The sequence below is a fragment of the Cyprinus carpio genome, chromosome B2 (assembly GCF_018340385.1).
Source record: "Cyprinus carpio isolate SPL01 chromosome B2, ASM1834038v1, whole genome shotgun sequence".
NCBI classification, from domain to species: domain Eukaryota; kingdom Metazoa; phylum Chordata; class Actinopteri; order Cypriniformes; family Cyprinidae; genus Cyprinus; species Cyprinus carpio.
Window position 1 is genome coordinate 21,506,950 of NC_056598.1, and position 13,495 is coordinate 21,520,444.

A 13,495-nucleotide genomic window follows, 5' to 3' on the forward strand; every position below is an offset into this window, starting at 1 on the left:
ATGGCTTTAACACTTTCTTTTAAAATAACTTAAAGTAAAGAGATGTATACTACTTGTGGTGTGTTTGTGGCCCTGGTAATATATGATTTTTGTAGGTAAATTCTCACTTATGTTTTGAATATTTAATTATAATACGTTTTTATGCACCAAGCAATATATCATAAAATAATTACACATTTATAGCATTTTAATGTATTTTAATTTATTTTTGTTTGTTTTAATTCAAAAGGGGGGAGGGTCATTTTTTTTGTTTATTTTTTATGCGGTTTCATCTTTAGCGATGACGAAAGCCCTATGACGTGGACTTTGCGATGTTGGCATTTGAATCATCAAACTTTATTTGTTGGCGCACGGAAGCGCGGCCCGGGTTGAGTGGATTCGGTAGACGTGTCAGAGTCAGCTACGGAAGCGGAGCTGCAGAATCAAACACGCAAAATCCCTTCCGAACAGGGGATGGTTTTAGGATTCACACTAAAGTAATCGGAGCTATATCTTCATACATTACGCATTCCTGTTCGGTTATTATTGTCAGTGAAAATGTTGACCAAGTTTGAGACAAAGTCGGCCCGAGTGAAAGGTAAGATATCTGCTCTGGCTAGCTTCACTTGACTGCTGTATAATATAATTATTATGGCCTTTTAATGTAAACCAGTTTTCTGATTTTAATCTATTCTTGTGTCTGTAGAACATAATGTACTATCTTTTTTAGTAAGGATTCGGTTAATATCTTTCTGAATATTGTATGTCATTCGGCGTTAGCACAAAGCTATCATTTGTTAGCCATCCAGACGTTGCAGTAAACTTGCTCCGAAGTTTCATATTTTGGTTTCATTGAGAACATGCGATTGACATTAACCTGACCGGATTGTTATTAACAGTAAATGTTTAATGAATCGGTGTCATCATTTTATGTTCTTATAACACCATCGTATTGAATGTATTCATGTTAATGAATACCTGAACTGATTGTAATGTGTTTTTCCGTAGGGCTGAGTTTCCACCCGAAACGGCCCTGGATTCTGGCTAGTTTGCACAACGGCGTCATCCAGCTGTGGGACTATCGCATGTGCACCCTCATCGACAAGTTTGACGAGCATGATGGTATGAAACAGCTGATCAACGATTTCAGTCTCTTGTGGTTCTCTTCTGAGCCCTCATAATATTCTCAATTCATTTAGGTCCAGTCAGAGGTATTGACTTTCATAAGCAGCAGCCGCTGTTTGTGTCAGGAGGAGATGACTACAAGATCAAGGTTTGCTTGCTTCATTTTCAATAACCTGGTTACTGCTACTATATAGTTTCATGAGAATTTTTGGCAACACTTTACAATAAGTTAACATTAGTTAAGATCTACCAAAAATGCTTCTAAATCATTTATTAATCTTAATGACAATTGTAATTATTACTAATATATTATTATTATTTTATCTATAAACATTACCTAATGAACCTGAGCTAACATAAACTTACAATGAACAGTTGTATTTTTATTGAAAAATGTTAATAAAGGTTAATGAATACAGTAACAAATGTATTCGATCATAATTTATGCTAATACATCAACTAATGGGACCTTATTGTAAAGTGTTTTCTTTTTAAGCTGATGTTTATTTGATTTGATTTTTAGGTGTGGAACTACAAGCTGCGTCGGTGTCTCTTTACTCTTCTTGGACATCTTGACTACATTCGTACCACATTCTTTCATCACGTAAGCCCTGTCAACTTTGTGATGGCTTCATAATTCTTTTGATAATGTTTGTTTAATCAGTGAGACTAACACATAGATATCATTTTCAGGAGTATCCCTGGATCCTGAGTGCCTCAGATGATCAAACCATTCGCATTTGGAATTGGCAGTCCAGAACATGTGCCTGGTGAGTCTTTATATAGGTTATGAACTAGTGGATGTGCACAAGTCATAATTTTTTTTATTTTATTATTTTTTTTACTAGGTTGTTGAAGCTTATTTTAAAACCAATATTATTGATTTAACATTTGCAAATAAAACAAAAATAAATTTTGTGCACATGTAATACACATCTCACATTTTCACTTGATAATTTTTTTTGTCAGCATTCTCTCTGACCATTAGCTCAGTGAAACTGAGTTGTGTATGTTCTCTGTTCTGTTTCTTCTCTGTAGTGTGCTGACGGGGCATAATCACTATGTGATGTGTGCTCAGTTCCATCCATCTGAGGACCTGGTGGTGTCGGCTAGCTTGGATCAGACTGTACGCGTGTGGGATATTTCCGGTGAGGAGGCTCGGGACAGGATTGAGTAGTTTTGGGAAGGCTGGGGAGGTGGGAATGGAGAGAGAGGATGGAGGAAATTAGAGGCTGCCTAATGGCATTCTCTTCTTCATTTCCTCTCTCAATAATTTGTGCAGAACAAAACTCTGTGGGCTCAAAGCAAAAATGCCTCTCACACTGATGCTGTAAGCATCAAGCATTAATCTAGTGATTTGAATCTCATTTTTGTTATTCTTGGGAAGATTAATTAGTGATGTTGTGATGTTTAAATCACTTAAATTTGATCATACATAGAACAGAAATTCATGAAGCACTTAAAAATAAAGATTTACCATATGGTCACCTGCTCAAAAAGTCCTATTTAAGAAATGGTGAATGTTAGAGGCATTTTTGAGATTCTGCATGCTTTAATGAAATTGTCCATGTCTGTCCTTTGCTTTCATTGCTGAACTTCTTTCTTGCTCATTCACCTTTTAAACTGCTGCTGTCTGCACTGACTGACACCAAATAACTCTTTCATTAAAGCTTACACTGAACCGATAGTTTCTCTCTACCTTTCTCCCCTTCACATAAAAATATGGAATGAATATATTGCTGCATGGATAATAGCAATTCGTATGTAATTGTATGAGATACTGAAAACTAAAAAGCAACTGGGATCCCTAATCCCTGGTTCATTTGTGAAATTCACAGAAGTATGCAAACATTTTAACTTTTTCCTCATGTCCTGCATGATGGCATTTGTCATCCATAGATAATATTAATGATTAGATACCGCCAAGTTAATCGATCTATCTGAATGCAACTTTTCGATCAGTAACATAGATTGTCATTTAACCATTAAATGACTCTTAACACCACATGAATGCATTATGGAATCCATCTGTTAATGCATTACAATATGCAATAACAAATGCATGACTTAACTGGAGTCTTTTTCACTCCTTTAACATCCAGTGCCCCTCCAGAGAACATTATGACACGCTCCACCCCATCAATCCACCATTCAGTTCCATCCCTGCTCACTTCCTGTACAGCTCCTTTGCCCCTCTGGAAACATCCACATCTGTACACTGGTTTCTAGTGCAGCTTTTGTTGGACTTTTATTCATTTAGCAGATATCTGGAGTGCTGAGATCTCAGACACGCACTCTATTCTCCTCTCTTTTTCTCTGCGTCCTGACCTGAGTTAAGCTGATTAGCTCTCTGTCATTGATTTACATGCATCCTATCCAATCTCAAATGATTTTGATCTCTCTGTGATCATAATTTAACTTTTGTTTTGTTTTGATTGATTGTTGTCTCTGTTCTTAATCTGGTGGTTAAGTTTACTTCCTTAACTCAGGTTTAGACCTTATGGAGGATGTTTGTTGTGTTTGTGTTCTCTAGCACCAGCGAATGTTTAGCAGCCCAACAAAATGTTTGTGTTTACTGTCAGATATCACAAATGTGTTTTTGAGTAGCAGTTTTAATGTTTTTCCTCTCTCTTCCCTCCCTGGTATGTGGGTGTTCCTGTGTAATTTGTAAACGGTCCCCTGTGTGTCGGACTGTAAATGTTGCTTCCAGGTCTGAGGAAGAAGAACTTGTCTCCGGGTGCTGTGGATTCGGATGTGCGTGGTATCTCTGGTGTCGACCTGTTTGGGGCCTCTGATGCAGTAGTGAAGCACGTTCTAGAGGTATGAATGTGGTTGTAGTGTCATAAAAAAAATTGGACCTGATCTTTGTATTGAAAAGCGTGTGTGTTGGGGTTGAATGAATGTAGTTTGTTGTTTGTTTGAATGAAAGTTTGTGTTCTCCTGCTCTGGTCTCAGGGTCACGATCGAGGCGTAAACTGGGCAGCCTTCCATCCCAGCATGCCTCTCATTGTGTCAGGAGCAGATGACCGCCAGGTCAAGATCTGGAGGATGAACGGTATGTGTTCTCAATCATCGAAAAATGTCATTGGAAATGTAAAATATTTAGTCCCATTTCAAAACCTAGTGAACTTCCTTGCTGTCTGCTACCCATACAGGCAGTTGTTTTCATGGACCCTCATCTAAAATTTCAAAATTCATATTTCAAGTTTGTTTATAACTAAAAGTCACACATTATGCATTTTTTCCCCTCTTCTTTATTTGGAAATGATCCCTTCCTCTAGAGTCAAAAGCATGGGAGTTGGACACCTGTCGAGGGCACTACAACAATGTGTCCTGTGCAGTCTTCCATCCTCGCCAGGAGCTCATCCTGTCCAACTCTGAGGACAAGAGCATCCGTGTGTGGGATATGTCCAAGAGGACAGGCGTCCAGACCTTTCGCAGAGATCACGACCGTTTCTGGGTGCTGGGGGCTCACCCCAACCTCAACCTGTTTGCTGCAGGTAGGTTACTAATAATAATTAGTTAAGCAAGTGGTTGTGGTGATGAAATGAGATGCATTAAAGTGTAATTTTGTACCTTTCCAGGCCATGACAGTGGGATGCTGGTGTTTAAACTGGAAAGGGAACGTCCAGCTTATGCCGTGTATGGTAACATGCTTTACTATGTAAAAGATCGCTTCCTGCGTCAGCTTGACTTCAACAGCAGCAAGGATACAGCCGTCATGCAGCTGCGCAGGTGTGTGGATTTTAAGGTCTTTTCTACTTCAGGTCTAAAATACCTAAATGTCCATCTACAAAAGGTTTAGTGCATTTGGACTTTTCAGTTGAATGGATTCTTTTATATTGACAGTGGATCCAAATTCCCAGTGTTCAGCATGTCCTACAACCCTGCAGAAAATGCTGTGCTGTTGTGCACTGTGAGTATTGTTGACTCTTATCAGTCTGCTTAGTCAAATCAAGGTTCATTTGTTTATTTAATTTCTTCCTCTTTCCATTTCAGAGAGCTACTAACCTGGAAAACAGCACATATGATCTGTATTCCATTCCCAGAGAGAGTGACTCCCAGAATCCTGATGGTAACATTTTATCCTTTTTCTTTAGAATTTCCTAATCTGTTATGCAGAATGGAATCGTTTACATTTTCTACACGTTTTCAGCTCCAGAGGGAAAGCGTTCCTCTGGTCTGACTGCGGTTTGGGTAGCTCGGAACCGCTTTGCTGTACTCGACCGCATGCACTCAGTAAGTGAATCAAGCAACACTTATTAAAATAAAAGAATGCTGCAGTGATGACATTTATGTAGGTCTACCCTGGAAGTTTGCATCACCCTGGTTCCTTCTGCAAAACCTAAATTTGACTTTTTTTTTCTGCTGGCTTATTGCAAAAAATAAGCTCTACAACCAATAAAAGTTTGAGTCTTACATTTAGTTCATCATGATAATCTTTGCTAATGAAGACAACTTTATTGAATTTTAAGCTTAAATACAGTCTCCAGAAGTTAAAAGCAAAACAACCTCTCTAATTCCTTTAAAGGGATTGTTCACCCAAAAATGAAAATTCTGTCAATACTTACCCTCATGTCGTTTCAAATGAGCTCTCAGACCCTCCATAGACAGCAACAAAACTGAAATGTTCCCAGGCACAGAAACGTTGCAAGGACGTCAGTAAAATGTATGTGACATCCAATGTTCAACCGTAATTTTATGAAACTAGATGACAAAATATCTTAACTTTGTGTTCTGAAGATGAACGAAGGTCTTACGGCTTTGGAACGACATGAGGGTGAATAATTAATGACAGAATTTTCATTTTTGTGTGAACCATCACTTTAAGCTGAGAAAAGTAAAAGCTTGAAAAAAAAAAACGCAAGGGGGTATTACTGATATATTCTATCTCTTAGAATAAAATGTGAAAATATATTGAGCTTCTGTTAACCACAGACCTTATTTTGGGCATTTAACCAAAAACCCACTTCAGGTCAGTGTGGAACCAAAAGTGCTAAAATGCTAACTGGCTTCTGAGTTTTGGCCTAGAAAAATAGGTAATCTTTGCCACACTCTGTAGTATCTAGAAAAGAAGTATGACCGTGTACACATGTACTCAAACAAACACAAACGCTTATTCTCTATGGTTATCCCACTGCAGCTCCTGATAAAGAACCTGAAGAATGAGATTGTGAAGAAGGTCCAGGTACCGAGCTGTGAGGAGATCTTCTACGCTGGAACTGGATCTCTGCTGCTGCGTGATGCTGATGGAGTCACGCTGTTTGACGTGCAGCAGAAGCGCTCCCTCGCTACAGTCAAAATCGCTAAAGTCAAATATGTGGTGTGGAGCTCCGATGCCAACCATGTGGCCCTGCTGGCCAAACACGGTAGTGGAAACTCACTAATTGGGTATATAGGCTTCAACATAATGATTTTGCAATCACAAATAGCCACATTTAAGGGTTGAGTAAGCGTGTATGCCTTGTATCAAATAGAAAAAACCCACATGCTTATGTTTTCTTTGATTTATCACGTTGTCTGACCCTCTGCTTTTGGTTTCAGCCATCATGATCTGCAACAAGAAGTTAGAGAGCCTGTGTAACATCCATGAGAACATCAGAGTGAAGAGTGGTGCCTGGGCTGAGAATGAAGTCTTCATCTACACCACCTCCAACCACATCAAATATGCTCTCACCTCCGGGTACTGCACCAACAGCCTCACATGCAACTATTTAATTAAGAAAACTACTTAACTACTGTGTTGTTAATCATGAAATATTAATCTTTAAATAAATGTTTCATAGTGATCATGGTATAATCCGTACATTGGATCTGCCCATCTATGTGACAAGAGTCAGAGGCAACAGTGTGTACTGTCTGGATCGTGAGTGCAGACCACGAGTGCTCAATATTGACCCCACTGAGTACCGTTTTAAATTGGCTCTGGTCAATCGCAAATATGAAGAGGTTAGTGCATATTTTCCACACTTAAACTTGCGCCAAAACGCAATCATTTTTTTTGTGTAGTCTTTTTATTTTTTTTTTATTGTATATTTTTTGAATGCCAAACACTAAATAACACTGTTAATGGCCCATTTATTTTCTACCCAACACCCTCAGGTTCTTCATATGGTGCGTAACGCTAAACTGGTAGGCCAGTCCATCATTGCCTACCTGCAGAAGAAGGGCTACCCAGAGGTTGCGCTGCACTTCGTCAAAGATGAGAAGACTCGTTTCAGCCTGGCTCTGGAGTGTGGAAACATTGAGGTATACAGAACTAACATTTATGGAGGATCAAGACTTCAACACTTTTGCCTGAACAGGTGTTCATTCTTGATTTGTGTGTTGTCTGCAGGTGGCGTTAGAGGCTGCAAAAGCCCTGGATGAACGTAGCTGCTGGGAGCGTCTCGGCGAGGCTGCGCTTCTGCAGGGCCATCACCAGGTTGTGGAGATGTGCTACCAGAGAACCAAGAACTTTGACAAACTCACCTTCCTGTACCTTATCACTGGCAACCTGGCCAAACTCAGGAAGATGATGAAGATAGGTGAGTGGCAAGGAAAAATCATGAGTACACTACCTTTCACAAGTTTGGGACTGGTAGGAATTTTAAATGTTTTTGAAAGAAGTCGCATTTATTTACCAAGGCTGTATTGATTTGATCAAAAATACAGTAAAAACAGCAATAATGTGAAATGGTATTATATTTTAAAGTAATTGTTTTTTTTTATTAACAATGTTGAAAATAATGTTGCTGCTTAACAGTCTTGTGGTTATCGAATTGACCCCAAACTTTTGAATGGTAGCGTATTGGTTTTCTTTTTAAGGATAATTTATTTTTATGGATTGTTTGAATGATGTTTTGTTTCGTGTAACAGCTGAGATAAGAAAGGACATGAGTGGACACTATCAGGGCGCTCTCTATCTGGGGGACGTCAGTGAGCGTGTGCGAATCCTGAAGAACTGTGGACAGAGTGAGTGCTGTCACTTTTATTTTGTTCACATGATTGTTTTAAAAGAAAATGACTTCTATATCTCATACATTCTCAGAATCTCTGGCTTACCTGACTGCTGCCACTCATGGGATGGATGAGGAGGCCGAAGCTCTGAAGGAGACCTTTGACCTGGAAAAAGAAATGGTATGTTATATTCTCATTACTTACAGAGATGCACTAATTTGTAGATGAATAATTGAGCGATGGGTTCCATCCATGTGCAGGTGCCAGAAGTGGACCCTAATGCCCAGCTGTTGCAGCCGCCACCTCCCATCAACCCCTTGGATACCAACTGGCCTCTGCTCACCGTCTCCAAGGGCTTCTTCGAGGGAGCCATTGCTGCCAAAGGTGAGGTTCTGTGATACTCATACTGGTTCAGAGTGGGTTACCAGGATTTATGAAGCTGGGGGGATTTCTTGTTGAAGAATAACATGTATTTTTGTGGTTGTTCAAATAGGACGTGCTGGTCAGATGGTTGCTGACCTGGACATGGATGCTTCAGGAGGAGAAGGCTGGGGAGAAGATGCAGAACTTCATTTGGATGAAGGTATTTACTATTATAAAATGATTTTTGAAGGAGGATACTAGAACAAAACGATCGAATCACATATCCTCTCTCATAATCCAGATGGATTTATGGATGCTCAAGAGGGATTGGGAGATGAGGGAGCCATTGGGAAAGAGGAAGGAGGCGGCTGGGATGTTGAGGAAGATCTGGACCTCCCGCCAGAACTGGTTAAGTGTGGTGTAGAACTGAAATAAAAATCACATCTGTTTTTTGAATGGTTTTAAACAGAATCCTAAGTAACCTTGTATCTCATCTTTCCTTTAACCAATAGGATGTACCTTCTGTTGGTGGAGGTGGCGCAGAGGGCGAAGGTTTCTTTGTGCCGCCCACCAAGGGCACAAGCCCCACACAGATGTGGTGCAACAACTCTCAGCTGGTGGTGGATCACTTATTGGCTGGATCTTTTGAGACCGCTATGAGGGTAAAGGGATCTCACAAAACAATAGATACCTTTTCTAATTTCCTGACGTATTTTTTCAAGTTAAAAGGTTTTGAGGCAGGAAAGAAAATCAGTAATGAGTATAAACTACTAAATTGTAATGTAGCAGATGTTTCTTTGCTGTCTTTCTAATGTTTTTTGTTCCCTTGTTCTACAGTTGCTGCATGACCAGGTTGGTGTGGTTCAGTTTGGACCCTATAAGCAACTGTTCATGCAAACTCTGTCCCGTGGGCGCACCTGTTACCTGGGCCTGCCGTCTCTGCCCTGCTTACACAGTTACCCCCAGAGGAACTGGAAGGACAGCGGGGTTAAAGGGGGCCTGCCAGCAGTGGGCCTGCGTCTCTCTGATCTCATTTCGCGCCTGCAGCAGTGCTATCAGCTGACCACAGCAGGGCGCTTTGAAGAAGCTGTTGATCGTTTCAGAGCCGTTCTCCTCTCCGTACCACTGCTTGTGGTCGACAACAAACAAGAGATTGCAGAGGTGTGTTTTTATTCAGGATGAGTTGTATATTGTTTTATATATGGGTTACTAAACATTCTCTTTACTGTCACTCAGGCTCAACAGCTTATCACTATCTGTAAAGAGTATATTATTGGCCTCACTATGGAGACCGAGAGGAAGAAACTCCCCAAAGACACTCTTGATCAACAAAAGAGACTTTGTGAGGTACATGCATTTTTAAAATTCTAAAAAAAAAAAAATTTAATATAAAAAAAATGTATAATATTAAAATGTAAAATTTTAATTAATATTTCTCTGTGTGTGTTTCAGATGGCAGCATATTTCACACATTGCAGTCTGCAGCCTGTCCACATGGTGTTGGTGTTGAGAACAGCACTCAATCTTTTCTTCAAACTGCGTAACTTCAAAACAGCAGCTGGTTTTGCTCGCCGTCTGCTTGAGTTGGGTCCCAAACCAGAAGTGGCACAACAGGTAAATGGATAATTGTTGTTGTTGATAGCTATTCTGACTGTTTTTTTTTCATTAAGTGTTTATATCAAAAGTTCTTTTTTTTTTTTTTTTTTTTTTTTTTAGTATTTAAAAAAAAAATAAATAAACTTTAATGGATCGTTATTTGTGTCAGCATTCTGTGTATGTAAAAAAAAAATAATAATAGTTTAATTAAAAAACACATTCAGATAATTTACATTTTAAATTAAATTAAAAAGCTTATTTTAATGCTTGTTTTTGTAATTTTAAATAATTTTAATATATTTAATAATGAAAAATTTTAAGCCATTCAGAGGCCCCCTAATAGGTCCTGGCCCCGTTTTTTTTTTCCTTCCCTCGTGTGTTCATCATTAAAAACCTTTTGTTTCCATGTTTACTTTTTCAGACACGAAAGATTCTTGCAGCATGTGAGAAGAGCCTGACAGATGCTCACCAACTGAACTACGACCCCCACAATCCCTTTGACATCTGCCCAGCCTCTTTCACTCCCCTGTACCGTGGGCGGCCAGTGGAGAAATGTCCCCTGTCTGGAGCCTGCTACTGCCCCAAATACAAAGGAGAAGTCTGCAGGGTCACACAGGTGAGTTGTAAGCCCTTGTAATGTCCAAGTTTAATTAGTATTAGTTTATTGAAGATAGAAAGTCTAATTTTGTTAATATGTGACAAAGTAACTCTGCTTTTCCTCTTGTTCCATCTGATCATGCGGTGCTATAAAGTGAAGGATCGATTTCATTGGCTGTTTCTCTCCTGTTTCCTAGGTAACCGAGATTGGTAAAGATGTGATCGGATTGCGTGTCAGCCCACTGCAGTTCCGTTGAACACGCATTATATAAACATGAATGAAAACAGATATGCTTCTCTCTCACATATACTTTTCCTTTATAAGATGAAGTAATGAAAATAGAAAATACCTTGTTACATGACTAATCTCTCTGTGACTGTGCTTTCTGTTATTATTTCTGAGGTCTCTACAGTATGTATGCTTGTTTCATTAATGTGAATAACTAAGTGTACATCTGTGACCCTGTCAGTCAGGGCTAAACAAGATTCTTTTCCTGTGAAACTCATTAAATGTTGAAATAAAATTCTGGTAAACAAATGTTTCACCATGTTTTTTTCTTCTCCATGCAAGGTTTTTATGGTTTAATACTAAGACTATATTTATTAAAAAAATCATTACTTAAAATAAAAATCTTATTTAAAACCTTATTTTATTCCAGCTGGTTGCTAATGCAACGTTTCCCATTTTCATTTAGTTTAAGTTAAAGTGTTAAAACAAAAAAAAGTATAATTATATATTAACAAAAGCTACAATAGTATTTCAGTGATATTTAAATAACACTACTAACATGATGGATGTTGTTTTTACTTCTAGATCTTTCCAAACTTTATTAAGGAATAAATGTGAGTAGAAGAGTCATGTTTTTTCTTTTCTTTTTTCTTTTTTCTTTTTTCTTTATGACCACAGGGAGGTGCTAAATGTACAACAGTCAGTCACTGAGAGTGAAGCCAGCTAAGTTCACATGGTTTTGGTTAGTGCTTTAATTTATTTTGATCAATTTGAAACTTGTGCTTTCAGTTCTGTACAATAACTCCCAAAGAAGCTGGATTGCATTTCTGGTTTGCAAAACTGGAAAAATAATATAAGTCCAAGACTTCATGGCCATTTAAGTAAATAAGAATGTTTATAAACCGAGCAGTATTTTTATTAAAAGGAATAGTATACTACTTCTGTAGTCCACAGTTTGTTCAATACAAAACATCTCAACACTGGAAACAGGATTTTCCAGTCATTCAAAGGTCTTTGTCACATCCCTGCTGCCTGCTTAAAATCATCCGACTCACATCGATGTTGTTGTTGGTAAAAACCTCTTTTCCGTGGTCGATGGTGGCAGCAGGCAGGGATCGGGTGCGACCCAGAATCCAAGCAAAGTCTACGTGGAACAGTCTCAAGACATCAGTGCATGAATACACCAGCACTGAATTCTCATGGTCAGTGGACAAAATCCAGTATGGAGTGCAGGGCAAAACTGGCAATTCAAGTAGAGGTGCAAAACACAAAATATGAATTCTAAATTAGAAATGTCATTGCTTATGGCAACAGCAAAGCATTTGAGAAAAGAATATCATATTTGTACTGTAAGAGAAACTGATTCCAAGCTTTGCTGGATTTCTTTTGTCTTCCACCACAGCTGTCCTGTCTATTGTTTTTAACTCTCCTTTTCTAATGAAAATAAAGTCCACGGTTTAACTATTACCTCATATAAAACTCTAAGGAATAATACAAAACTGTGATTCAGATGTTGGTACCCACAGAATTTCAGAGCTCACTACATTAGCCGTTCCATCCAGCTTGAGAGTGAAGTTAGTCTCAATGCATCTCCCTCGCTCAAACTGTGCTGGAAGTTTAGCGATCTCAAACCACCTGCCCATAAAATACATTAGGATTCAGACAAGCAAACAACGAGAACATTTAAGAGCAGAATAGAAGACCGTTTAATAGCATATGCTGTGGCAGATACCTTCTTTAGGTTGAAGGCAGGTTGAGTAGCAGGCTCTGGGCACGGCCCCCAGTGTGGCACCTGGGCATTTATGATGGGCAGAAAGAGGGCCAAAACAACCAGCAAGGCCTTCATTTTACTTGTTTAGCCCTTTGCCGAAAGAAAGAAAAAATGAATAAGAAAAGAAATAAAATCGAATCGAATAGAATAGAATAGAATAGAATAGAATAGAATAGAATAGAATAGAATAGAATAGTTATACAGCATGCATAAGATGCACATTCACTTCCATTCAATATCTGGGTTCAGTAAGATTTTTAAAAATGTTGTGTCTCTTATGCTTACCAAGGCTGCATTTATTTGATCCGAAATACAGTAACATTGATGTTTTTTCAGGATTATTTGATAAATATAAAGTTTAAAAGAACAGCATTTATTTGAAATAGAAACCTTTTGGTACATTATATATGTCCATACTTTACCTGATCAATTTAATGGACCCTTTGCTTTATAAAAGTATTAACTTCTTTCCAAAGAAATTAACAGTAGTTTATAGTATACATATATAGTTTCTTGTGAAACAACCATTTTATAGAGGACAGTTTGACCAAAATAATTAAACAAACCCTTACCTCTTAAAAGTCTTGCTGAATATGAGAATTACTGTGGAGCTCAGACTATTTATTTGAATCATTCTCCTCTGGGATCATTTGACTGCAGAAGAGACATGTCATAAAGGAGTCTTTGTCAGACCAGAGTTTATTCCCAACATGAAGTAAGTTATTAAAGTAGTCATATGATGTGATTTCAAGTTTTCCTCTCTCTTTGGAGTGTTACAATCTGTTCGTGAATAGATAAGATCCCTAAAGTTGCAAAGACTAAAGTCTCAAACCCAAAGAGATATTCTTTATAAAATTTGAAGGGGTCATATGACATTGCTTAAAAGAGTGTATTTG

The 13,495-nt window shown here is 38.4% G+C and overlaps 1 protein-coding gene and 1 long non-coding RNA gene across 2 annotated transcripts; one reads left to right on the top strand and one right to left on the bottom strand.

Annotated features, from left to right (window-relative positions):
- The first annotated feature begins 344 nt into the window (after positions 1-344).
- Positions 345-11,137, top strand: LOC109081213 (coatomer subunit alpha). The gene is made up of 29 exons (XM_042718599.1): positions 345-577; positions 988-1,101; positions 1,179-1,252; positions 1,628-1,708; positions 1,798-1,874; positions 2,143-2,252; positions 3,815-3,924; positions 4,060-4,159; positions 4,386-4,604; positions 4,689-4,839; positions 4,954-5,020; positions 5,104-5,179; positions 5,261-5,343; positions 6,248-6,473; positions 6,649-6,787; positions 6,891-7,053; positions 7,207-7,353; positions 7,442-7,631; positions 7,963-8,058; positions 8,135-8,223; positions 8,304-8,427; positions 8,537-8,626; positions 8,708-8,814; positions 8,919-9,068; positions 9,244-9,567; positions 9,643-9,753; positions 9,859-10,020; positions 10,424-10,618; positions 10,797-11,137. The coding sequence occupies exons 1-29, from the start codon at positions 538-540 to the stop codon at positions 10,854-10,856; spliced, it is 3,675 nt and encodes a 1,224-aa protein (XP_042574533.1). The 5' UTR covers positions 345-537; the 3' UTR covers positions 10,857-11,137.
- A 1,123-nt stretch (positions 11,138-12,260) lies between these two features.
- Positions 12,261-13,259, bottom strand: LOC109081222. The gene is made up of 3 exons (XR_006154096.1): positions 13,172-13,259; positions 12,561-12,689; positions 12,261-12,463 (listed from the first exon to the last, which is right to left on the bottom strand). It is a non-coding gene; the product is annotated as an uncharacterized LOC109081222 (long non-coding RNA).
- Positions 13,260-13,495: the final 236 nt, after the last annotated feature.